This window comes from Oncorhynchus gorbuscha, linkage group LG05, assembly GCF_021184085.1.
Source record: "Oncorhynchus gorbuscha isolate QuinsamMale2020 ecotype Even-year linkage group LG05, OgorEven_v1.0, whole genome shotgun sequence".
NCBI lineage: Eukaryota > Metazoa > Chordata > Actinopteri > Salmoniformes > Salmonidae > Oncorhynchus > Oncorhynchus gorbuscha.
In genome coordinates, this window is record NC_060177.1 from 23984409 (window position 1) to 24011486 (window position 27078).

At 43.4% G+C, this 27078-nt stretch overlaps 1 protein-coding gene, 1 long non-coding RNA gene and 1 pseudogene across 8 annotated transcripts; 2 read left to right on the top strand and 1 right to left on the bottom strand.

Moving 5' to 3' along the window:
• The first annotated feature begins 3396 nt into the window (after positions 1–3396).
• Positions 3397–12930, top strand: LOC124035043 (annotated as a pseudogene).
• Positions 12931–13715: 785 nt separating this feature from the next.
• Positions 13716–17898, top strand: LOC124035044 (zinc finger BED domain-containing protein). The gene is made up of 3 exons (XM_046348449.1): positions 13716–14205; positions 16617–17081; positions 17264–17898. Exons 1-3 carry the CDS (start codon positions 13962–13964, stop codon positions 17701–17703), a joined length of 1149 nt encoding a protein of 382 aa, XP_046204405.1. The 5' UTR covers positions 13716–13961; the 3' UTR covers positions 17704–17898.
• Positions 17899–19948: 2050 nt separating this feature from the next.
• Positions 19949–24871, bottom strand: LOC124035698. 7 transcript variants are annotated; one of them, XR_006838792.1, is made up of 6 exons: positions 24821–24871; positions 22803–22881; positions 22461–22726; positions 21318–22155; positions 20787–21057; positions 19949–20481 (listed from the first exon to the last, which is right to left on the bottom strand). It is a non-coding gene; the product is annotated as an uncharacterized LOC124035698 (long non-coding RNA). The 7 variants fall into 7 exon arrangements; XR_006838788.1 differs by having other exon boundaries at positions 22461–22881; XR_006838790.1 differs by lacking the exon at positions 24821–24871 and having other exon boundaries at positions 22803–22973.
• Between the last annotated feature and the right edge of the window lie 2207 nt (positions 24872–27078).

Genomic DNA, 27078 nt, shown 5'->3' on the forward strand with positions numbered 1-27078 from the left:
TTGTGCGTCATACTATCATAGCCAGTTGTGATACAGCCTGGAAACGAACCAGGGTCTGTAGCGACGCCATTAGCACTGATATTCAGTGCATTAGAACCCTAAACACCACTCGAGAGCCCAAGGAAAGAGGTTGATAAATGATGTACATATGTCTGTTTAATAAGCTGAATATCAGTCTTTAATTTTTTATATATATATATATATATATATATATATATATAAAAAAACTTGTCTATTACCACTAAACTTTTTGGTTTTGAATATATGAATATGTTAATTATCTGCCAATCAGCTGTCCCCTGTGTCTTCCCCTCAGGAGAATACTTAAGACTTGTGTGAGAAGAAACTTATTGGAGCGAGAAGTAGGTGAAGGCTCAGTGATTTAATGAAAATAGTTAGAAAATGATTGTCTAGGATTTAATACCCATCATTACAATGGACTTGTATATAATGTAAAATATTACAATAGCTTTTGGTTGATTGACAAGTCGGAGAGTGCTCGCTTGCACATAATTTCAGAGGTAATTCACCTCCGAGAGAGTGCTCTCAATAGGCCTACTTGCAGGGGACTTACTGAATTGGGGGGGGCGTTTTAAAAAATCCTTCTGAGGGGCCCCACTGACCCAAAATTCAATAAAAATATGATAGTGGGGGGGTAGAGGCAGTTTATAAGGTAAAGGTAGAGGAGTGAAATTCTATGCTGTATGTTATTTTCTTCCAGAAAGATTTTTAAAATTAAGAGTGCTTTCAAAAGGAGTCGTAAGGGCAGAGGTGGAGGTGTATATCGAAAGCTATATCAGTGACCTTGATGGGTCATATGACTACAAAAGTCTAAATACACAACCACTTCATATTTACTGTGAAAAACACATGGCAAGAGGAAAGTCGACACGGCAGCCACAGGACACCACGGCAAACAGCTGTAAGGTCTATGTGTCCATTGACATCAACGATGGGCCCACCTCAAAAGTGTGTATCAGAAAGATGCTGGAGAACAAGGGCCATGAGAATTCCCACTCTGAGAATGTGACAAACCACATCCACCCAGACCTGGTCACATATATTGAGATCTTGTCTCTTCAATGCAAGGCATGCCACGAAATTGCCAACAGTACCATGAACCAAAAGAATAAAATGAAGACCCTGGACAGGCATCATGAAAATGACTCCTGGAGTGTTGACCTGCTTGTGAAATCAGACCTTATGAGAGTACAATGTCTCAATCAGCCTCTCTGCAGAGCAACAGATCAATCACTGTTGATTATGTTTATGATAATTATGATCATGATTATGATCATTATGATAATGCCCTTTTAATGTAAGAGCTGTTTGACAAGACTGCATGGAATTTCATCCTGCTTTGGTGGGATGGAGTTTTGGCCTGACTAGTGACATCACCAGGCAGTAAATTAGTTAACAGACCAATAAGAAATAGAGTTCCAAACCTTTCTGCCGATAACAGCTAATTTTCAGTTTCCCCTCCCCAATCAGACCAGTCCAACAGTCCTAGCTAAATTTTTGCTTGAGAAATCACTCTTTGCTAAAATTGATTGATTTCATTTTTAATCATTTTAATTGAAAACAATCACAGTAAAAGGTACATAATTTTTCGCCAGGCCAGAAATGATTTGATATTGAGATACAAATGGCTGCATTGGACCTTTAACCTAACCTTATTTTAACCAATTCGGAAATAGATGACTGACTAACAGTGCCCTTGTTTGGGTGTAGGGCCTGATCAGAGCCTGGAGGTACTGAGGTGCCGTTCCCCTCACAGCTCCGTAGGCAAGCACCATGGTCTTGTAGCGGATGCGAGCTTCAACTGGAAGCCAGTGGAGAGAACGGAGGAGCGGGGTGAAGTTAAAAATACACAACAGAGTATTATTACAATCAAAACTATTAACACTATTGAAATAGATATTTGATAAAAGAATACGCTGTTTAATATCATAGCTTTGGCTACATTTTATTATATAATAAGCCCTTTGGGGGGACAAGTATTTTAAGATAGGCCTAAAACTACTTTCTTTGTTACTTTGTTCTGTTTTGGGCAGCCCTAGCATGGTCTGCCAGCAGTTTCCCACCTGAATCTTGACTGGTTTCTTTGCCTTGGTGTGGGCAAGACACTGCTTTTTCTGAGGTGCAGAGACAGGCAGTTGAGTACGGAGGTGGTTGACCTCTTATTCCAGTGGGGTAGTCTCCAATTGGCATTGACAGTTTGTCCAATGTGCAGACTTTAAAAGGGGAAATCAGAAGTTACTACAGTACATCCATTTTTGGACTTAAATTAAATATGTATCCAATGATTATTGAAGAATATAACTTAGAAATGCCTCAAGAGCTTAGTTCAACTGTCCCATCAGAACCCAAAATTGTTTTACTCCGTTTGTAAACAAACACTATATAGCCTCAAAACATGGTTAAAACTATAATTTTGATATCATGGATGGTCAGTCCTTACATCAATAGCACCATTTATGAATCTGAGATAATTTATATTTCTCCAGGCCCATCCCTCAGCTTTTCACCATACCAGGGGAAGGGAGGACACTGTTGGATCTACTGCTGATTGACATGTCTTAGAATTATACAAAAAACAAGTATATTATATATATATATATATATATACATATACACACACACACACACACACACACACACACACACACACACACACACACACACACACACACACACACACACACACACACACACACACACACACACACACACACACACACACACCCGTCATTGATGGAAACAAATGTCAAAATGGCATTAATATAATAACTAATACTTTTGTATGCATGCCATGCATCACAATATTTCAGAATTAACATTTACCATTAGGTCGACTTCCTATTACCTTTCATGATACTGGTGGGTGCTGTTTTATATGTAACGACATGCACACGCTATTGAAATAAAAGTGTACAGACATTTTGTGATTTCAGAGTGACACATCATAGACAGATAAATTATAGTAACTAGCTACCTTACTGAGTTGTCTTCACTTTCTTCCAGTGTAGGCTACTGCTCAGTCTGTCAAAGTCGCCAGTTTTTTTCTTGATTTCATGAAGTGCAACGCAGCATACCAATGTGTGTACGTATTTGACAATGTCAATGATGCAATTTAAGCTCTATTTTTGAATCTGAAAACAAGCAATTCTACTCGTAAACCATATCTAATTCGTTAGCAAGCTTCCTTAATTTACATTAACTCGCTGTCAGTCAATCGAACAAGCTGGTTGGACGCAGCACTGCTGCAGGCAGACTGCTTCTCCTCGAAGGCTCAAACGCGGTGGTGAAATCATTGCTGAGAGCCCATTGGCTATCGAACGGCCAATGGCGTGGGTCTTGATGGCTTGGGAGCCCTCCTCTGAACCAGTCCAGGCGTTGCTCTGATGAACGTGCCTGGAATTGTGTTTCTCCGACAACACTGCCCAAACTCATCAGGACAACGTCGTGAAGAAAGACGGATGCTGGGCGAACGTGAACCTCGAAAAGTATACTGACGACAGAATACAGAAGTGTGAATAAATTGAGAGTCTTGCTCTGATACCATTAACTTTTGACCTGAATGTGAATGGTGAGTCTCGCTGCCACAGATTAAACCACCACCGGGAGTCTGACCGAGACGGGGGACGTCATCACATCAGCAGGTAACGTTACACGGCATAGCCTCCTAACAATCGGCGGAGCAAAAGTCATCTAGCTAAACCACCAAAATATATCCTAGTCACAAGAGTGGTTATACAGATCTCATCGATTTTCTAAATCGTTATCCAGAACCCCTGGGCGTCTGTCTCCCCAGCCAGTGGATCGTTAATGTTAGCTAACAAGCTAACTTATGTGAACAAAAATAAACGCAACAATTAACGATTTTACCGAGTTACAGTTAATTTAAGGAAATCAATCATTTGAAATAAATTTGGACCTAGTCTATTAGTTTCACATGACTGGGGATACAGATATGCATCCGTTGGTCACAGATACCTTAAAGAAAAAGGTAAGGGGTGGATCAGAAAACCAGTCGGTATTTGGTGTGATCGCCATTTCCCTCATGCAGCAAGATGCATCACCTTGACATAGAGTTGATGAGGCTGGTGATTGTGGCCTGTGGAATGTCGTCCCACTCTTTTCTGATGGCTGTGCGAAGTTGCTGAGCCGCTGGATATTGTTGGGAACTGGAACACTGTCGAACACATCAATCCAGAGCATCCCAAGGTGATGTCATCAGGATGAATAGCAGGACAATGGGCTTAAGGATCCTGTCACGGTATCTCTGTGCATTCAAATTGCCATTGATAAAATGCTATTGTGTTTGTTGTCTGTAGCCTATGCCTGCCTATACCATAACCCACCATGGGGCACTCTGTTTACAACGTTGACATCAGCAAACCGCTTGCCCACGGCTTACACGTCTTCTGCGGTTGTGAGGCCTGTTGGACGTACTGCCAAATTCTCTAAAATGATGTTGGAGGCGCTTTATGTTAAAGAAATTAACATTACATTTTCTGGCAACAGCTCTGGTGGACATTCCTGCAATCAACATGCCAATTGCATGCTCCCTTAAAACCTCTTTGGGCTAAGATCCCGCTAACGGGATCGATATGACAACAGCCCGTGAAAGTGCAGAAAGTGCAAATTCAAACAACAGAAATCTCATAATTAAAATTCCTCAAACATACAAGTATTTTACACCATTTTAAAGATACAGTTCTTGTTAATCCCACCACAGTGTCTTATTTCAAATAGGCTTTACGGCGAAAGCACCACAAACGATTATGTTAGGTGAGTGTCTAATCACAGAAAAACACAGCCATTTTTCCAGCCAAAGAGAGGAGTCACAAAAAGCAGAAATAGAGATAAATGAATCACTAACCTTTGATGATCTTCATCAGATGACACTCATAGGACTTCATGTTACACAATTACATGTATGTTTTGTTCGATAAAGTTCATATTTATATTTAAGAAATCTCAGTATACATTGGCACGTTATGTTCAGTAGTTCCAAAAACATCCAGTGATTTTGCAGAGAGCCACATCAATTTACAGAAATGCTCATCATAAATGTTGATGAAAATACAAGTGTTATACATGGAACTTTAGATACACTTCTCCTTAATGCAACCGCTGTGTCAGATTTCAAAAAAGCTTTACGGAAAAAGCACACCATGCAATAATCAGAGTACAGCGCTCAGAGACCAAAACAAGCCAAACAGATATCTTCCATGTTGTGTAGTCAACAGAAGTCAGAAATAGCATTATAAATATTCACTTACCTTTGATGATCTTAATTAGATTGCACTCCCAGGAATCCCAGTTCCACAAATGTTTGATTTGTTCGATAAAGTTAATCATTTATGTCCAAATACCTCCTTTTTGTTTGCGTGTTTAGCCCAGTAATCCAAATTCATGACGCGTGTGCAGACAAAGTAAAAAAAAGTTCCGTTACAGTCCGTAGAAACATGTCAAACGATGTATATATTTTTAGCATCTAGCTAAACCACCAATAATGTTCCAACCGGAGAATTCCTTTGTCTGTAGAAATGCAATGGAAAGCAAGCTAACTTTCATGTGAACGCGCGTGGTCAGCTAATGGCACTCTGCACTCTACCTCTGACTCAATCCCTTCTCATTTGCCCCCACTGCACAGTAGAAGCATCAAACAAGGTTCTAAAGACTGTTGACATATATTGGAAGCCTTAGGAAGTGCAATATGACCCCATAGACACTGTATTCGATAGGAAAATAGTTGAAAACTACAAACCTCAGATTTACCACTTCCTGGTTGGATTTCTTTCTCAGGTTTTTGCCTGCCATGTGAGTTTTGTTATACTCAGACATCATTCAAACAGTTTTAGAAACTTCATAGTGTTATTATCTTGGAAAGGGAGAAATCCTCACTAACAGGGATTTAAACAAATTTGTGCCCAAAATTTGAGAGAAATTAGCTTTTTGTGTGGATGAAAGATTTCTGGGATCTTTTATTTCAGATAATAGTAATACTATATGCCATTTAGCAGACGCTTTTATCCAAAGCGACTTACAGTCATGTGTGCATACATTCTACGTATGGGTGGTCCCGGGGATCGGAAACATGGGACCAACACTTACATGCACTTGTGTTGCGTTTTATATTTTTGTTCAGTCTGGATATGGTTCTGCCTAGCCCTAGGTCATGACTCTCAGTTCCATTACACATAATAAGACTAATTGTACAAAGGCGTCTTCTTTAGAGGGAAGTTTTGTTGAGATCCCCGTCACTCGGTCTGAACATTAACATGTATTGCTTGCAGTAAGGTTTTGGAAGCATATGGACCTTTCATATCAGCAATAAATAATTTTCAGAAAACAAAAGGTTACGTTTATACACACCTTGATAGGATTAGTGTTCCCACACTGCCATATCTCAATGTTACAGCTCTTGTTTACAGAAAACAGACTGAAGACAAAATCTGACCACCTCTGCTAATTAGCAATCTAGCATGCTCCGAACACCTGTATGTAAGCATAACTTGAAGTGTAGTTTGATAGGATGGAAATACCCATAGCTGTATGGAACTGTGCAAAACTGCTACAGTAAGTATCTTCTTTATCTGAAGGATTGTTTCTCGCTGATGAGGGCCGTATCGCAAGCGATGACTTGACATTTCCAAACGTTAAAACACAGTGTTGTGGTTGTAGTTCACACAAGGCAGTCTGGGGGAAAACTAATGGCTGAGAACTAGGGGGTTTGAGAGCTATGGTTCTGCTTAACTCACACATGCAGAAGTAGCAGTCTTTGCAGTTCTGTAGTGTAAACTACTTGGTTATCAGCCATAGAACCATAGGTATGAATATCAAATTGTTTTTGAGAATAAGTTTCAACTAACCTGATATTGGCGACACTATCCTCGTTCTCTATTCGACAAAACATGTATCTACAAAAATGTCCAGTTGCAAGTGGTGCGTTTGGAATTTCTAAAATGCTCTGTTGTTAAAATGAATAAATGCTTCTCTCCATAAAGTAATCTAACAATGTGTATGCCGCCATCTTATCTATTTAAAATCTTCTCTCACTGATCGAGACATGAGTGTCATCATGACATGCGACACTTTGGGGTGGACCCGTCTATCTCAATCAATACCAGGTTCGTTGAAAAACCTCTGGCAACATTTTTTATAGGCAAATCTGTAACTCGCAGTAATGGATACCAAAAATCTTTGGTTAAATCACATCTGGTCTAACAATTTGTAGCTAATGTGTAGATAGTAGGACAGAGGAGCAGGTAGTCGTGGACGTTTATAGTTTAGTTTCTCCATTGTACATAATAATAATTCTAAAACATGTTCCTGTGTTTCCAGGCAACAACAGATACTACCACTGTGAGAGAAGAGGACGACGTTGGGATGCTTGCGTGTCTGTGTGGTGCCAAACAGACATACAGTGAAGTGGAGTGGCAGCAATGTTGCCTGGTGTTGGTGTGTTTGGCACAGGGAGTACGGCACGGGTGCTAGTTCCTTTGCTGCGGGGGGAAGGGTTTGAGGTACACACGCTCTGGGGGAGGAGCGAGGAGGAGGCAAGCTCCCTGGCGCAAGAGCTGGCATTCTGTTTCACACCAGCCAATCGGATGATGTCTTATTGCACCCTAATGTTGACCTGGTCTGCATCTACATCTCACCCCCACTCACACGGCAGATTGCAGTCAAAGCCCTGGGTAAGACAACACAAATGCATGCATGCACGCTTGTACACACACTCAGTTGGGTTCTATGGTGTCCAGCCCCACCCAGGAAGTGTGGCAACCTTTGGTGCAGCTATTCCCTCCGCAAGGCTATTAAACAAGCTAAGCGTCAGTACAGAGACAAAGTGGAATCTCAATTCAATGGCTCAGACACAAGAGGCATGTGGCAGGGTCTACAGTCAATCACGGACTACAAGATGAAATCCAGCCCAGTCACGGACCAGGATGTCTTGCTCCCAGGCAGACTAAATAACTTTTTTGCCCGCTTTGAGGACAATACAGTGCCACTGACACGGCCTGCAACGGAAACATGCGGTCTCTCCTTCACTGCAGCCGAGGTGAGTAAGACATTTAAACGTGTTATTCCTCGCAAGGCTGCAGGCCCAGACGGCATCCCCAGCCGCACCCTCAGAGCATGCGCAGACCAGCTGGCCGGTGTGTTTACGGACATATTCAATCAATCCCTATACCAGTCTGCTGTTCCCACATGCTTCAAGAGGGCCACCATTGTTCCTGTTCCCAAGAAAGCTAAGGTAACTGAGCTAAACGACTACCGCCCCGTAGCACTCACTTCCGTCATCATGAAGTGCTTTGAGAGACTAGTCAAGGACCATATCACCTCCACCCTACCTGACACCCTAGACCCACTCCAATTTGCTTACCGCCCAAATAGGTCCACAGACGATGCAATCTCAACCACACTGCACACTGCCCTAACCCACCTGGACAAGAGGAATATCTATGTGAGAATGCTGTTCATCGACTACAGCTCGGCATTCAACACCATAGTACCCTCCAAGCTCGTCATCAAGCTCGAGACCCTGGGTCTCGACCCCGCCCTGTGCAACTGGGTACTGGACTTCCTGACGGGCCGCCCCCAGGTGGTGAGGGTAGGCAACAACATCTCCTCCCCGCTGATCCTCAACACGGGGGCCCCACAAGGGTGCGTTCTGAGCCCTCTCCTGTACTCCCTGTTCACCCACGACTGCGTGGCCACGCACGCCTCCAACTCAATCATCAAGTTTGCGGACGACACAACAGTGGTAGGCTTGATTACCAACAACGACGAGACGGCCTACAGGGAGGAGGTGAGGGCCCTCGGAGTGTGGTGTCAGGAAAATAACCTCACACTCAACGTCAACAAAACTAAGGAGATGATTGTGGACTTCAGGAAACAGCAGAGGGAACACCCCCCTATCCACATCGATGGAACAGTAGTGGAGAGGGTAGCTAGTTTTAAGTTCCTCGGCATACACATCACAGACAAACTGAATTGGTCCACTCACACTGACAGCGTCGTGAAGAAGGCGCAGCAGCGCCTATTCAACCTCAGGAGGCTGAAGAAATTTGGCTTGTCACCAAAAGCACTCACAAACTTCTACAGATGCACAATCGAGAGCATCCTGGCGGGCTGTATCACCGCCTGGTACGGCAACTGCTCCGCCCTCAACCGTAAGGCTCTCCAGAGGGTAGTGAGTGAGGACTGCACAACGCATCACCGGGGGCAAACTACCTGCCCTCCAGGACACCTACACCACCCGTTGTTACAGGAAGGCCATAAAGATCATCAAGGACATCAACCACCCGAACCACTGCCTGCTCACCCCGCTATCATCCAGAAGGCGAGGTCAGTACAGGTGCATCAAAGCTGGGACCGAGAGACTGAAAAACAGCTTCTATCTCAAGGCCATCAGACTGTTAAACAGCCACCACTAACATTGAGTGACTGCTGCCAACACACTGTCATAGACACTGACCCAACTCCAGCCATTTTAATAATGGGAATTGATGGGAAATGATGTAAATATATCACTAGCCACTTTAAACAATGCTACCTTATATAATGTTACTTACCCTACATTATTCATCTCATATGCATATGTATATACTGTACTCTACATCATCGACTGCATCCTTATGTAACACATGTATCACTAGCCACTTTAACTATGCCACTTTGTTTACTTTGTCTACACACTCATCTCATATGTATATACTGTACTCGATACCATCTACTGTATGCTGCTCTGTACCATCACTCATTCATATATCCTTATGTACATGTTCCTTATCCCCTTACACTGTGTATAAGACAGTAGTTTTGGAATTGTTAGTTAGATTACTTGTTGGTTATCACTGCATTGTCTGAACTAGAAGCACAAGCATTTCGCTACACTCGCATTAACATCTGCTAACCATGTGTATGTGACAAATAAGATTTGATTTGATTTTGATTTGCCTCTGCCCCGTGGGAGAGCGTGGTTAATCGCTGTAAAAATCCCAGTGTTTACACCACAAACATTGGCACAATGCCTACACAACGCTCAGCCAATACACAGAATACTCTTACTGTGTTTTCATAGCACACAAATACTTGACGAAGCTGTAGGGAAGCAATGCTATGGACTCATACCCCCCCCATCTCTCTCCCTCTCCACGGCTGAGGCTCTTTTTTCCTCTCTCACTACATCCCTTCTCTTAGTCTCTATTGAGCCCTCTCTGTCTTTCACTGTATTCCGATTGATTTACAATAGTTGCCTATAAGCTTTAACTGAATCGTGAGTTTTGAGGTACTAGTAGGTTATGTCAAAGGAGGTGACCGTCTTATCTGGGTGATTTCCTGAGCTTTGACCTCAGCTTCCTGCTTTAGTTTCTGCTTCCTGAGAGTGTCTCCACCAACCGGAAGGGGGAGGGAGGGAGGTGTGTGTGTGTGTGTGTGTGTGTGCGTGTGTGTGTGCGCACATGCGGCAGAGGGGTCTGGACAGTATGGTCTTCCTCCTACTGAGTCGACCGAATGGTGGAATTCCTGTGTTGGGTGGGGCTTTAAGGTCAGGGCTGAGGTTATATTTGCATATAGACACACACACAGTTAATAAATAGTGCCACAACCTACATACACACATGGTGGTTGTTGAAGCATAGAGGTGTTTTCAAGAACACCTCTCTCTCTCTCTCTCTCTCTCTCTCTCGCTCTCTCGCTCTCAGGGATAGGTAAGAATGTGGTATGTGAGAAGGCTGCTACTGCTGTGGACGCGTTCAAGATGGTGACTGCTGCGCAATACTACCCCCAGTTGCTGAGCATTGTGGGTAATGCTCTGCGCTTCCTCCCAGCGTTCGTAGCAATGCAGCAGTTGCTGGCAGAGGGATACGTGGGTGAGCTGCAAGTGTGCGACGCCCGTGTCTATGGTCCCAGTCTGCTCGATCAATCATACGGCTGGACCTGCGAGGAGTTCATGGGGGGTGGCGGGCTCCACGCGGTTGGCTCTTCCCTCGTGGACCTTCTGAGTCACCTGACGGCAGCACGGGCGGTGCGGGTGCGCGGCCTTCTCCGGACGTTCGTGGGGCAGAATGGAGCAATCCACGGGATCCGCTGCGTCACCAGCGATGACTTCAGTTTCTTCCAGATGCTGATGGGAGGGTCTGCTTCTGGTAGAGGGGTAGGGACTGGGACTGGGTCAGGAGTGTGCTGCACTGTGACTCTGAACTTCAACATGCCGGGGGCCTTTGTCCACGAGGTGATGGTTGTTGGGTCAGCAGGGAGGCTGATTGCCAGGGGGACAGAGCTGTATGGGCAGCGCAATGGAGGGAAAGAGGAGGAGCTGCTGCTAGGGGACAGCGGAGGGACGGGACAAGAGGTCAAGGATGTCCCCCTGCCACACCTGCGGGGGCTAGGCTCCATGGTTACGGCTCTAAAAGATGCTTTCCAGGCACAGGAAGAGCGTCGGTTGTGGGCGCGGGGGCCGGTTGCTATGGCGTCGACGTTTGAGGATGGGCTGTATGTGCAGACGGTGGTGGAGGCGGTGAAACGGTCAAGCCGCAGCGGAGAGTGGGAAAGTGTGGAGGTCATGACTCAGGAACCAGATCCCAACCAAAACCTCTGTGAGGTGCTGCTGATAAACAAGAACTGAGTACTCATTTATATATATACACACACACTAATTTAAATGACCTACAGACAGCCTCTATGGCCTGTCCTGAGGAGACTGTCCCCTATCAACCACTACCCTGTGTCTGGCGACCTCTTCCGTGCATCAGGGCCACACTCAAAGCCACAGCATCCTGCCCTGCAAGAAGCCACAGGCAGGCAGACTGGTGGGCACACCTTCTACTGGATGTGAACTCTTCTTCTCAGCAGAGTTTTTGTGTGTGCGTTTTTACATTTTCCAGACAATCCAACCCTAGTTCACCTTACCGACACACATTCCTATCAAATCAGTGAACACCTTGAAGGAAGGAAGTGTTTAGTATTCATGCTACCGTTTCTCACAGTGCCTCAGTATTCTGCCGATGAAAGAAATGTTTGGAGTTGTTTACATACATGTCACAGATGAAATGTTGGGTTTTCTCTTACACAAATGTGTATTATACACATAAAAAACATCCTATTTAAAAGTAACTAACTTACTAACTCATGAATTTCATTAAAAAAATCTAACTTTACAACTTCTTGTAAAGTTTACAAGATGATGCGTATCATCATCATCAGACTGCCATCACAGCAGGGTTACTCATATGCAATCCCCCTTGACTTTCCGTTAATTATTATTTGATGTGTATATTTGTATTTTTTTATTAATTGATTGTTGATCCCATTTTCCATATCAGCATCTCTTGCATTGATAAAATGCTACTACAACCCTGTGCTATGTGCAAGCCTGTGAATAGAATGTGTCTGACCTATATGGTGGAAAGACTACTGTATTTATTTCATTTTTATTTTTGCGTTTTTACTAAGAAAGACTGTTTTATTGAATTAGTATGTGTTCAGCAAGTTGAAATCTGTCTGATAAGCTATAAGATGTTTGTTAATGGTGTAATATTCATATGTGTAAACATACTGAATTATAATTGGATGCATTTTATCGCCGTATCATACTGTGCTATGATTGGTTAAGACCACCCAGAGGGTTAGGTCATGGTCAGTTGATCATGGTTGGAGATAAGTGAACATGCAGTTGTAGCTAGCTAATAAAGAGCTACGTTAAGAAATATCCTGTAGTACTGCATTTTATTATTTTGTACGAAGCGTGCAAAACAAGACAAATGGATATTTATATTTTGTTTTAAGTTATTTCAGTTTTACTTGGTGTTATCACTGTTACACAAAATAACTGAAAATGTTATTTTCAGGGGAGTGGCCAGAGGCTGTGAAAACACCGTGCAATCCTGTCAGCTCCCAAGTTAATAAATATCTGACAAATATTGCTGCCTCCGTGCGTGTTTAATTTACTCAGACGTGAGGATTTTCAAAAATGACTGATAAAATGTAAATGTTTTCCAGTAGTGTAAAGTAATCCACACAACACAATGTTCATTGAATAATATAGCTCCAATCTTCCCCTATGAATTGGGGTCTCATTCAAATGATGGATGTACAATTAGACTGCCCAAAAGTGCACTGCATCACAATGTTGATAATTAAGACGGGCTAGGGGTTCCAATTCTCTGCTGCAGGCTTTCGATGAAAACTGCAAATACGATAGGTGGCAACGTTAGTGTCATTTTCCAGCATTCAAGCAACTCTCAATCACTAAGGTATAATGCAGACACTATACGATTTTGCCACGAATTCGCCATGTTTTGCCGTCCCAGACAAGTTGTCATGATCGGGGTAAAATCCTCTGATTTTGGCCTAGGATCATATGAACTTGGGTTAGAATCAGAACAGCCGGGACTCGCGTCGTTTGAGCGGGTCAAGGACGCACCGATAATGGCTGTTTTGTTCTCTAGACCCCTGTCAGATGTTCTGACATGTCAGCAATTTTGGTTGTGCATCTGGAAGCATAAGCAGTTCTGTGACGAGATTGGGCAAGGATTGCTGTCAGTTTTCCGCATGTGACACCAAAATGAAGATAAAAATAAAACTGATTTTTTTCAAGAGAAATCCCTGATCACACTTGTAGGCGACGTTAGATAGCTAAGCGCATGTGCACAAATACATCATCCGTATAACAGTCGACTCGCCGCGACACTATAACGTTTCAGAAATGTCGTGACTCGGAAGTACTTATTGGGGTCGCTGATGAGACGTCTATTAGTTACCACAAAGTCAAAAGGGCTACATCGTAGAAATTAATGAAAAAACATGTGGTCTTCATTTAAGGTTAGCAGTTTGTTTAAGGTTAGGTTCAAAACCACAATTTAATAAGATAAATTATATAAATAGGCTAGCGTTATGACATTGAGGCTGTGGTAACTAGTGACGACTGACGAGACGTTTATGTGAAGATGGCGCCTAGAAAGCGAAGTGTCGTTTGGTCTTTTTTCAGAGCAGTAGACGAGAAGAAAGTGACTTGTCTGCTGTGTTTGGAGACCGTCCTTCATTGCGGCCACACCACGAACATGCTAAGGCATTTGCGAAGCAAACACCTGAACGAGTATAGTAGCGCGGCAGCATCAAAAGAAAGGCGGTCTGTGGCGGCGGACGACAACAGTCAACCAATGATGATTAATAGTGAAGACTATTGTGATGGTATGATTTTATATTATGTGAAGTTATCATACTCGAATATCAGGTAATGCGAATGTAAAGTGTATCAAACTTTCCTTGGTCAACCCACGTGTGATGCACATACGGTGTTTAGTTATTCAGTCAAATGTTTCCATTGTGTTAGCCCAGATGCTAACTCAACTAGCTAACACACATTTGTACCCATACTAGGCCGGGCTAGCTATGTTAACGTCCCCCATATCCAAGTGTTACGAGTCTCGGTTCAAAGCGGAAATTCTTGTTGCAAAGTTTGGTTGACTGCCTAATGTGTGTGTCTTTCTGACCCCAGATGCTTAGTTATTTTTGATCATGACCTAAAGGCAGTGTTTAGCCTATATTCATATATGCAACCGCTGTCAAATGTCATTAGTTTATATAAATATTTCTGCCGAGCCGCCCTTTTAAATAGATAGTCGTTAGCTCAATGGCTGGACATCTATGGGAAGACCTATTATGCTAGCTGAGCAAGTCACACTAAAATAAATGAATGGAATGCTGCTTACCAACTAGCTATATTATGCTGCACACAATGCTGAATGTTTTCACCAAATGTTAGCTAGCTTGTAAAGTTAGCAGCTATGTTGTCTGTCCGGAATCAGCTGTTGCTGACCCAACGTTACAATGTAGTGATCGTGGAGAAACATGCTGATCTACGAATTGATTTGTGATAACACTCCTTACGTTTGGGGCAGCATGTCTGCAACTTTAGGTTAATTGAACAAGCCACACAGTGTTGCCAGGTTTAGTAAAAATGTCTAACCCAATGACCTCTGAAAACGCGTCCACAAGGCCTGAAAATTATCCCCAAAATGTTGTTTTGCAGCGTCAGAGGATTTGCCTAATTTATCCATGAAACCCTTTTCCAGGACTTTACCGAGCGAATTAAGGAATATCAACGTAGGGTAAGAAGCAATAATTATTATTTTAATGGGAAACCGAATATTGCAAGTTAAGAATGTTGCAAGAGAATCTAAATCGCCCTTAGTAAACTCCAGGTTATTTTCTATCAATGGATGTTGATTTGAAATGGTTTTGACTGCTATGATTAAACAATAAGGCCCAAGGAGGTGTGGTATATGGCCAATAAATAGGACTGTTCTTTGGACATACCCCTTAGCCGTGGTATATTGGCCATATACCACAAACCCCTGAGGAGCCTGATTGCTATGTCCTTATTTGGTTTTGCAATTCCCATGGCTTTCAACCAAGCATCATTCAGGGCTCAAACCCATTAGTTATGCATGTGCATACCGATCTCAACAATATATAATAATAATATATGCCATTTAGCAGACGCTTTTATCCAAAGCGACTTACAGTCACGTGTGCATACATTGTACGTATGGGTGGTCCCGGGGATCGAACCCACTACCTTGGCGTTACAAGCGACATGCTCTACCAACTGAGCTACAGAAGGACCACAACATACCGTATGGACCTCATTTTGTGCACATGGGCATTGTCATGCTGAAAAAGGAAAGGGCCTTCGCAAAACTGTTGCCACAAAGTTGGAAGCACAGAATCGTCTAGAATGTAATTGAATGCTGTAGCTTTAAGATTTCCTTTCACTGGAAATAAGGGGCCTAGCTGGACCTATTTAAAAATATATATATATAAAAAAAACAGCCCCAGACCATTATTCCTCCAAAAAACTGTACATTTGGCACGATGCATTGGGGCAGGTAGTGTTCTCCTGGAATCCGCCAAACTAATATTAGTCCATCGAACCGCCAGAAGGTTAAGTGTGGTTTCTCACTCCTGAGAACGTTTCCACTACTCCAGAGTCAAATGGCGGTGAGCTTACACCATTCCAGCTGACGCTTGGCATCTTGCATGGTCATCTAAGGCCATGGAAAACCATGTCATGAAACTCCCAACAAACAGTTCTTGTGGTGACGTTGCTTCCAGAGCCAGTTTGGAACTCTGTAGTGAGTGTTGCAACCTAGGACAGATTTTTTTTTATGAGCTACGTGCTTCAGCACTTGGCAGTCCCATTCTGTGAGCTTGTATGCCCTACCACTTCGTGGCTGAGCCGTTGTTGCACATAAATGTTTCCACTTCACAGTAACAGCGCTAACAGTTGACCAGGGCAGAGATTTGACGAATTAACTTGTTGGAAAGGTGGCATCCTATGACGGTGCCACTTTGAGTAAGGCCATTCTACTGCCAATGTTTGTCTCTGGAAATTACATGGCTGTGTGCTAGATTTTATATACCTGTCAGCAATGGGTGTGGCTGAAATGGCTGAATCTGCTCATTTGAAGGGATGTCCACATACTTTTGTAGTAAGATAGATTAGCTAGCAATGCATTTTAGGTGAATGGTTGTCAGACAGTCCTCAGTGGAGTAACTTATTTTTTGTATTTAGTTTTTTGCTGGTCTGTTTGTTTCAGTGGAGGTAGCACTAGAGGAGCAGCCCCCAGAGCAGGCAGCCTCGGTGAGTGATGCAGACATCGCAAGCGCCATCAATGGCATCCTGAAGGCAGCAGAGGATCATGCTGTGGTCCGTGACAGCGGGGCTGGGATTGTGGGCCAGGGCAGTGCAGGGGCCACACCATCCGGCCGGAAGTGGAGCTCCGTGTGGACGCACTACGAGCGGTTGGGGGGGCAGAACCGCTCGCTTTGTCTGATCTGCAATGAGAAGATCCAGCACCAGAGCAGCACCAGCAACCTGCTGCGCCATCTCTCCAAGAGACATCCAGATGCCTTTGCTCGCCTGGAGTGCCACATCAAGAAACAGAAGACCAGCGGTGTCCAGAAGACATTGCGCAGAGACGGCGACTCAGGCCCCAAACACACCAACCTGTCAAGGAGAATTGGAGAGGTTGCACTGAAACAAAGCCCAGGGAAATTTCCAGGTCGGTCTGATGACTGTATATATGTGAATGTCGGTGTTGATCCCAAAATACTGTATTATTCTGTATTTGAAGAACTGATGCTCATACGTGTGTTCATTTATGAAATTACATAAGTTGGAGAACCTGAGCTCTTGATTTCATGCTTCCTTTCCTGTCTCCGCTCTCTTTCTCTCACTCTGTAGATGCATTTGATGTGATGGGAGCATGTGAGGGGGAGGTGCGTGTGTTGGAGCGGGAGCGTGAGCTGACGGAGGCCTTGAGGAGTGCTCAGCAGCAGGAGGCACGGGCACTGGAGCAGCAGAGGGAGCTCCTGGAGACACTACGTCGGGCCAACACCAGAGAGACATCTGCAGAGAAAGAGGCCCTGGAGACCCTGAGGAGAAGCCAAGAGCAGGAGGCCCGCTCCCTGCAGAGAGAGAGGGAAGACTTGCAGAGAGAGCGAGTGGAGTTGCAGTTGGAGAAGGAAAGGATGCAAAGGGAGAGAGAGGAGCTGGAGTGCTTACGAAGGGAGTATGGGCAAGACAGGAGTCCGGTGCAGACAGTAGACCGAACCACTGGGTTGTTCCAGGGGGACGTGGTACAGGAACAGGAGGTGACTATGAGGGAAGAGGTTCTTGGTTAGGGGATGTTTCAGTAAGCCAACAGGACGATACTGTAATATTCAGAAGTTGACAACCTATCCCATCACCATGCATTCAGACTCTACCTCAAACACCTCTCTAAAAGGAGGGATATGGTGGGTTAATGCACTCTGGAGAGGGTTTAGTGATGTAAATACTTAACTTTTTAAAAATGAAAATAAACCAGTACCATGTCATTAAGTTGTGGAGTTTTTAGTTCAGGAGTATAGAAAGTCCTCGTGCAGAAGACTACCTACCATTAAATAATTGTACTATAGAACAAAGTGACTCATTTGAGTTAGGGGTATAACATATTTAGTTACAAAAATATTTTTTTATATACAGTACCAGTCAAAAGTTAGGCTACACCTACTCATTCAAGGTTTTTTCTTTATTTATTATTATTTTCTACATTGTAGAAGAATTGTCAAGACCTCAACTATGAAATAACACTTGGAATGTAGTAACTAAAAAAGTGTCAAACAAATCTAAATATATTTGAGATTCTTTGAAGTAGCCACCATTTGCCTAGATGACAGCTTTACACACTTGGCTTTCTCTCAACCAGCTTCACCTGGAATGCTTTTCCAACCGTCTTGAAGGAGTTCCTACATATGCTCAGTACTTGTTGGCTGCATTTCCTTCACTCTGCGGGCCAACTCATCCAAAACCATCTCAATTGGGTTGAGTTCGGGTGATTATGGAGGCCAGGTCATCTGATGCAGCACTCCATCACTCCTTCTTGGTTAAAATAGCCCTTACACAGCCTGGAGGTGTGGTGTTACATTGTCCTGTTGAAAAACGAATGATAGTCCCACTAAGCGCAAAGCAGATGGGACGGCGTATCTCTGTAGAATGCTGTGGTGTCCATGCTGGTTGTTTGCCTTGAATTCAAATTTTTTATGTTACCTTTTATTTAACCAGGTAGGCAAGTTGAGAACAAGTTCTCATTTACAATTGAGACCTGGCCAAGATAAAGCAAAGCAGTTCGACACATACAATGACACAGAGTTACACATAGAGTAAAACAAACATGCAGTCAATAATACAGTATAAACAAGTCTATATACGATGTGAACAAATGAGGTGAGATAAGGGAGGTAAAGGCAAAAAAAAGGCCATGGTGGCAAAGTAAATATAATACAGCAAGTAAAACACTCGAATGGTAGATTTGCAGTGGAAGAATGTGCAAAGTAGAAATAAAAAATAATGGGGTGCAAAGGAGCAAAATAAACTAAATACAGTAGGGAAAGAGGTAGTTGTTTGGGCCAAATTATAGATGGGCTATGTACAGGCGCAGTAATCTGTGAGCTGCTCTGACAGCGGGTGCTTAAAGCTAGTGAGGGAGATGTGTTTCCAGTTTCAGAGATTTTTGTAGTTTGTTCCAGTCATTGGCAGCAGAGAACTGGAAGGAGAGGCGGCCAAAGGAGGAATTGGTTTTGGGTGGTGACCAGAGATACCTGCTTGAGCGCGTGCTACAGATGGGTGCTGCTATGGTGACCAACGAGCTGAGATAAGGGTGGACTTTACCTAGCAGGGTCTTGTAGATGACCTGGAGCCAGTGGGTTTGGCGACGAGTATGAAGCGAGGGCCAGCCAACGAGCATACAGTTCGCAGTGGTGGCTATTATATGAGGCTTTGGTGACAAAACGGATGGCACTGTGAGACTGCATCCAATTTATTGAGTAGGGTATTGTAGGCTATTTTGTAGATGACATCGCTGAAGTCGAGGATCGGTAGAGGATCAGTTTTACGAGGGTATGTTTGGCAGCATGAGTGAAGGATGCTTTTTTGTGAAATAGGAATCCAATTTTGAATTGGAGATGCTTAATATGAGTCTGGAAGGAGAGTTTACAGTCTAACCAGACACCTAGATATTTGGAGTTGTCCACATAGTCTAAGTCCGAACTGTAGTAGTGATGCTGGATGGACGGGCAGTGATCGGTTGAAAAGCATGCATTTAATTTGACTTGTATTTAAGAGCAGTTGGAGGCCATGGAAGGAAAGCTGTCTGGCATTGAAGCTCATCTGGAGGTTTGTTATGTGTCCAAAGAAGGGCCAGAAGTATACAGAATAGTGTCAAGGGGAAGGGTGGCCACTTTGAAGAATCTCAAATGTAAAATATTTTGATTTGTTTAAAATGTTTTTAGTTACTAAATGATTCCGTATGTGTTATTTCATAGTTTTGATGTCTTCACTATTATTCTACAATGCAGAAAATAGTACAAATAAAGTAGGTGTGTCAAGTTGACTGGTACTGTATATTTATTACAGAATTAAAGTGTACAATTCATTACAATTACAATCTCTGGGAACAGTCCCAACCCTAATCCAACCCCCCTTTCCATCCCAGGAAAATATAATAGAAGGCTTTAGGTGAAATGTGCATACATCATGGCATAAAAACAGTCAATCTAATTTTAACAGGAAGAAATTAAACGATAGGAGTACAACAAGTTCTTTCTTAGTGATTATCTGCTTCAACATTTATTTATTTAACAATGTGATGTACTGTTTGGGACCGACGCAAACAATTCCTTCACGGTACTTCATTTCCATTAGTAATTTCCATTCATCTCATTGAGCTTTTGTTCAGAACTTGGATGTATTTGCTCCAATTGCTCCCTCTTTAGGCACTGACTGCCTTGTTCTTCCAGAAGAGGGCCAGACCTCGCTTCCAACGGAGAGAATGTGGGTGCTTGACCTCTGTCCAGTTGTCATGGAACTCGGTTCTGGCCCCTGCAGTCTCTTAACACAGATCCTCAGGAACAGGAAGAACCCTGTGTAAAACAGGAAGCAGTGTCATAAACTAGCAGAGGTGTATCTGGAGAGCTCAACATTGCTGAATGTTCAGAAAGAAATATATTGTGTAGAACAGCCATACTTGTCTGTGGAGCTCAGCACTACATTATTGCGATCTGCATTGTTAGAAATGTAAAATTGTGATGTTCCTGAATAAGCATTATTTAGATAGTATGTACGGGAAGTCTTTCACCCCTGTTACTTGCTTGTTTTCGCACTCTTATAGAAAGGAAAAATAAATAAAGTATGCCGTTGGTTCCCTCCGATAAGGATGAGAGTTTACCCTTAAGTGAGTTGAGGATGGTGAAGACGTAGAGGATGACTTAGTTGGTGTAGCCAATGGAGAAGAAGCCCAGCCCCCAGGTGAGGCCCATGGCGCAGGTCAGCCTCAGAACACTGCAGGTGATGTTGCGGCTCCGCCTCTTCTCCTGCAGCAACGTGACAGAGCGCAGCTTGAGCATCGTTGTGATGACGAAGATGGTGCTGTTGAAGAGCAGGACCACTAACAGGTAAGCCACATCACAGCCGTACAACACATCCGTCTTATCCAGCACCTGTGTATCAGAGGGAGAAAGTCCTCCTTAGGGCTGGTAAGCAATGCACCGATATGATATGGTTTGTTAATAAACTCTCATTCTGCTATTCAGCCAATAGAAATCTGTACTGACAGCTGCAACTATGGATACAACCAAGCAGGAACACCTGAGAGGAGACAGATTTGAGGCTTTGGATTTTTAGTTTTCTGTTGGTCTGGACATGTTAATTGTTGTTGACTATTTAACTGTGGTGTCTGTTCTGAAACTGCTGTTCTTACCCCAGCCCAGCAGGCTTGGCTTCAGCAGGTAGTCTCATGTAGGTGTTGTAGACTAGGACCAGCAGCCTGTACAGATGCTAGCCCATCCAGGTGAAGCAGTGAGTTGTGCAGCAGGGCGGCCACAGTAGGACACAGGCCAGGGGCCATAGATGCAGGGCCCACAAAGGCCAAACCCACACTGCTCAACAGCAGCAGGTTGAGTAACAGCAGAAATGCCCCCAACTGGAGATGAACCAGCATGACATGGTCAGTAGATTTCCTTCTGAAAGAGATTTTGTGTGTGGTCGTTTGCCATTCATACAAGGACTTTTACATAGCTAGACATGACCGCCTCATTAACCTGCTAGCTAGTGAGGTGAGACAGACAGTACCACCATCAGTGCTTATTCACAAACATTATCTTATCAGAGGAGGCTGGTTTGATGTTTTCTTGTATACAGTTGCTCTTTTGATTTGTAGTGGTGATACTTGGGAGCTTTGGCCATGTACATAGGCTGACAGTACATGGCCTTCAGATTGCAGACCTGCATCGGACGAAGGCAAAGCAACTAGCGAGGTACTCCTCTGTCAGCAGTCATGGGCAGCTTAGCTGTATGGAGAAGGATGTGTTTTCTGTATCCATGATCTATGAAATGTTTGAATCCTTCTCGACTGTAATGTGATTGGTGGGTTCAATTTAAGTATTTAAAATGTGTGTTTGCTTGACGGGTGTCACTCACAAAGGCTGGAGGCAGTGTGTCAGTAAGGTGACGTGCAGAAGAACACAGGTGGCTCCACCCACACAGGTGAGCATGCTCATCGTCCTGGCATGGACCTCACTCAGTTTCACATCAGGGATCTGTGGGAGCAGTGACATCATGCTGCACATGACATTCATACAGATCTGAGTACCCTAAGACTATCTACATACCATTTGTATATTACTTTGGCAGTGTGTAGTAAACAAGAAGCGAATATGGATATTGGAACACAATCTCAATGCATTGACTATTCTTCTCAGGGCAGCATGACACTATCGTAACTGGAGCTGACTTTTTGACTCTGGAGATATGCAAATGCTGCCCATGAATAGATCTCAGGAAAGGAAATGGCAAACACTAAGATATAATCTGGGAAGTAATATGAAAAGTAGGATCATCTCACCATGAGGGCAAAAAGTGGTCACAGCTACAGATGGTCAGGTTGGTGAGCTTCGGTGTGGCAGCAGTCAGTGACCCGTTCACCTCCAACAGTAAGAAACAGACGTTCATATTCCATTCTTGAATAAGTCATTCTGATTCATATCATGCTCTATCAAAGCATTAGCCTGTATATATCGATTTGATACAACATTTCCCATTAGTTGAAAGATATGCAGTCCATATTTATGACTCTGGTTGAGGTAGACACATGTTGTATTCTCCTTTTTCCTGAAGAAAAGAAAATGACAATGTAAGCAGCTTGTTTAAATCTTACCACTGTTAAGTTGATTTTGACGGTAGCTACCTGTAGTTCACATTTGGCCATGTTGAATGGTGTTGACAGGTGAGAGATGGTTATTGTGGAAGGACCACTAGAGGGCAGGCTGGGCTCATGGATAGTAGCCCAACAAAGCATGGGAGACAAGGTAACCAGAGTCAATTAAGCACAGCTGACGGTACTAATGAGATACTCTCCTTCCCCTATAAAAGAGAGAATGGAACCAGCAGAGAGGGGGAAATCTATCTCTGGAAGATGGCCACCGAGAGAGAAGCTGTGCTGAAAGAACCACTAAGACGGTGACAAACCTGTGATTTATGTTTGTTGTAGTTTAAAGATTATCCTATTATGTTCTTGTTTCATCTGGAGAAGATGTGTGTTTTTCCTTGGAAGATTTTTCATTGATTATGTTAGAATGTTTTTGTTGACAAAATACCCTCAATAGAGAACCATGTTCAATCAAGAAAACCTACTCCTGACTCGTTTATTACACCTTCCCGCTTTAGAGTGACGCCTAATTACTTGGTCCGCTCACATTATGTTCTCAACTTCAATACCAAAGAGAATCTTGCCAAGTTGTCCCGCAACAGTCTCCACACAGACATTATTCCTGACAAAAGTTTGAGATGTTTTCGCCATGTGATGTGCAACTTGGGAGTGCATGGTAACTCACCCATTTTGTTGGTGGGCTTTTAGACACAGAGAAGATTAACTTAACCATGTCAGGGGCATGTCTACGCTTTAGCCCTGAGAGGATGTCAGGGGGTGGGTTCACCTGTAGTTCATGGTTCAAAATCTCTGCGATGCTGAATAAGATCTAGGGAGAGACGCATCAACACCCTCATACTGATACTTACATGTACACTAATGCACTTACTGTACCAGTGACAACTCCATCTCCTATTCAGATACATCGGTCTGTATATTACTTACACACAAATATTAGAGAAATTCTTAATGAACAGTGAGTAATTGTAAATGTGCTTTGTTTTAGATGTTCAGATAAATGCTGTGTTGAGATGTTCTTGATATAGTATATAATTGAGAGGAAGTTTATATTGAAATCCATGGTTCGTTGGAGTTGACAATCTTTTGATGCTGATATGTATTGGAAGGTTGCGTGCAGTATATATGTCTGATATACTGTATGTACACTCAAGGGTTCTTTGCTGTCCCCATATAATAACCCTTTATTAATTCCACATAGGAGCCTTTTGAGTTTCATGTAGAACCCTCTGTAGAAAGGGAACCCAAAAGAGTTCTACCTGGAACCTAAAATTATATTTCAAAGGTTTCTCCTATGGGCAGGGCCAGATAATGCAGGGGCTTACCAGGGCTAAAGCCCTAGGGCCCAGAGGCAGCAAAAATAATAATAATATTAATTATATGAATGAATGGCAAGAAAAAGTAGTTGCGGCTGGTTGGACGTACTGCCAAATTCTCTAAAATGACGTTGAGGCAGTAGAGAAAGGAACATTACCTTCTCTGGCAACAGCTCTGGTGGAAATTCTTGCAGTCAGCATGCCAATTACACACTCTCTCCACATCTTCGAGTGGCCTTATATCAAAACGTTTATTTGCGTGAAATATGGAACCGTTCCGTATTTTATCTAACGGGTGGCATCCCTAAATCTAAATATTGGTGTTAGATTGCACAACCTTCAATGTTATGTCATAATTACGTAAAATTCTGGCAAATTAATTCACAACAAGCCAGGCAGCCCAAACTGTTGCCTATACCATGACTCTGCGTGCAATGAACGCAAAAGAAGTGACACAATTTCACCTGGTTAATATTGCCTGCTAACCTTTCTAAGTATGCAGGTTTAAAAATGTATACTTTTGTGTATTGATTTTAAGAAAGGCATCGATGTTTATGGTTAGATACAAGATGGAGCAATGAGTCCTTTTTCGCGAATGCGCACGGCATCGATTATATGCAACGCAAGACACGCTAGATAAACTCGTAATATCATCAACCATGTAGTTATAACTAGTGATTATGTTTTTTTTTTTTATAAGTTTAATGCTAGCTAGGAACTTACCTTGGTTTCTTACTGCATTCGCGTAACAGGCAGTCTCCTCGTGGAGTGCAGAGGGGCAGGGAGTTAGAGCGTTGGACTAGTTAACTGTAAAGTTACAAGATTGAATCCCCGAGCTGACAAGGTACAGATCTGTCGTTCTGCCCCTGAACAGGCAGTTAACCCACCGTTCCTAGGCCGTCATTGAAAATAATGTGTTCTTAACTGACTTGCCTCGTTTAAATAAATTTATAAAATATATATATTTTTGTTTAATTGGCTAAATCGGCTTCTAAAATTAACGATAGTTGAAGTAGTTGAAGGAGTAGGAGCAGTAGTTGCTATGGAGGTAGGGGTAGTAGTAGTGGCTGTTGTGGTTGTTAGTGCAAGAACCTATTTTTTTGTAATAAAAAAATAGAAAGTGTAGATGCTATGATATGTAACGGAATGAGGCATCTAAACCGCATGGTTGCTTCATAAAGTTCCTCTAGTGTGTGTTTGGAAAAGATCAGATATTAACATTCAACAGTATCAACTGCATTTACCTTCGCAAAGCTTTATATATGGCTGTAATCGTCCTACATTTTATACCATTAAATCCACACACCAAACCAAAGTGTGTGTGAATGCTAGACCCACCTACCTGGAAAGTTGCCTGTGTGTGTGTATATATATATGTGTGCGTGTGAGTCTATATACACTACTGAAAAAAATAAAGGGAACACTTAAACAATACAATGTAACTTCAAGTCAATCACACTTCTGTGAAATCAAACTGTCCACTTAGGAAGCAACACTGATTGACAATACATTTCACATGCTGTTGTGCAAATGGAATAGACAAGAGGTGTAAGTTATAGGCAATTAGCAAGACACCCCCAATAAAGGAGTGGTTCTGTAGGTGGTGACAACAGACCACTTCTCAGTTCCTATGCTTCCTGGCTGATGTTTTGGTCACTTTTGAATGCTGGCGGTGCTTTCACTCTAGTGGTAGCATGAGATGGAGTCTACAACCCACAAGTGGCTCAGGTAGTGCAGCTCATCCAGGATGGCACATCAATGCGAGCTGTGTCGAGAAGGTTTGCTGTGTCTGTCAGCGTAGTGTCCAGGGCATGGAGGCGCTACCAGGAGACAGGCCAGTACATCAGGAGACGTGAAGGAGGACGTAGGAGGGCAACAACCCAGCAGCAGGACCGCTACCTCCGCCTTTGTGCAAGGAGGAGCAGGAGGAGCACTGCCAGAGCCCTGCAAAATTTTCTCCAGCAGGCCACAAATGTGCATGTGACTGCTCAAATGGTCAGAAACAGACTCCATGAGGGTGGTATGAGGGCCCGACGTCCACAGGTAGGGGTTGTGCTTACAGCCCAACACCGTGCAGGACGTTTGGCATTTGCCAGAGAACACCAAGATTGGCAAATTCGCCACTGGCGCCCTCTGCTCTTCAGAGGAAAGCAGGTTCACACTGAGCACATGTGACAGATGTGACGGAGTCTGGAGATGCCATGGAGAACGTTCTGCTGCCTGCAACATTCTCTAGCATGACCGGTTTGGAGGTGGGTCAGTCATGGTGTGGCATTTATTTGGTGGGCCGCACAGCCCTCCGTGTGCTCGCCAGAGGTAACCTGACTGCCCTTAGGTACCGATATGAGATCCTCAGACCCCTTGTGAGACCATATGCTGGTGCAGTTGGCCCTGGGTTCCTCCTAATGCAAGACAATGCAAGACAATGCTAGACCTCATGTGGCTGGAGTGTCAGCAGTTCCTGCAAGAGGAAGGCATTGATGCTATGGACCTGCCTGCCCGTTCCCCAGACCTGAATCCAATTGAGCACATCTGGGACATCATGTCTCGCTCCATCCACCAACGCCACGTTGCACCACAGACTGTCCAGGAGTTGGCGGATGCTTTAGTCCAGGTCTGGGAGTAGATCCCTCAGGATACCACCCACCACCTTATCAGGAGCATGCCCAGGCGTTGTAGAGAGGTCATACAGGAACGTGGAGGCCACACACTACTGAGCCTCATTTTGACTTGTTTTAAGGACATCAAAGTTGGATCAGCCTGTAGTGTGGTTTTCCACTTTAATTTTGAGTGTGACTCCAAATCCAAACCTCCATGGGTTGATAAATTTGATTTCCATTGATCATTTTTGTGATTTTTGTTGTCAGCACATTCAACTATGTAGAGAAAAAAGTATTTAATAAGAATATTTCATTCATTCAGATCTAGGATGTTATTTAGTGTTCCCTTTATGTTTTGCGCAGTGTGTATATGTGTATATA

Coding starts and splice junctions, on each gene's coding strand:
- LOC124035044 (XM_046348449.1), top strand. CDS start 13,962: ATGGCGCCTAGAAAGCGAAGTGTCGTTTGGTCTTTTTTCAGAGCAGTA. Junction 14,206..16,616: donor TAGTGAAGACTATTGTGATG/GTATGATTTTAT, acceptor TGTTTGTTTCAG/TGGAGGTAGCACTAGAGGAG. Junction 17,082..17,263: donor AAGCCCAGGGAAATTTCCAG/GTCGGTCTGATG, acceptor CTCACTCTGTAG/ATGCATTTGATGTGATGGGA.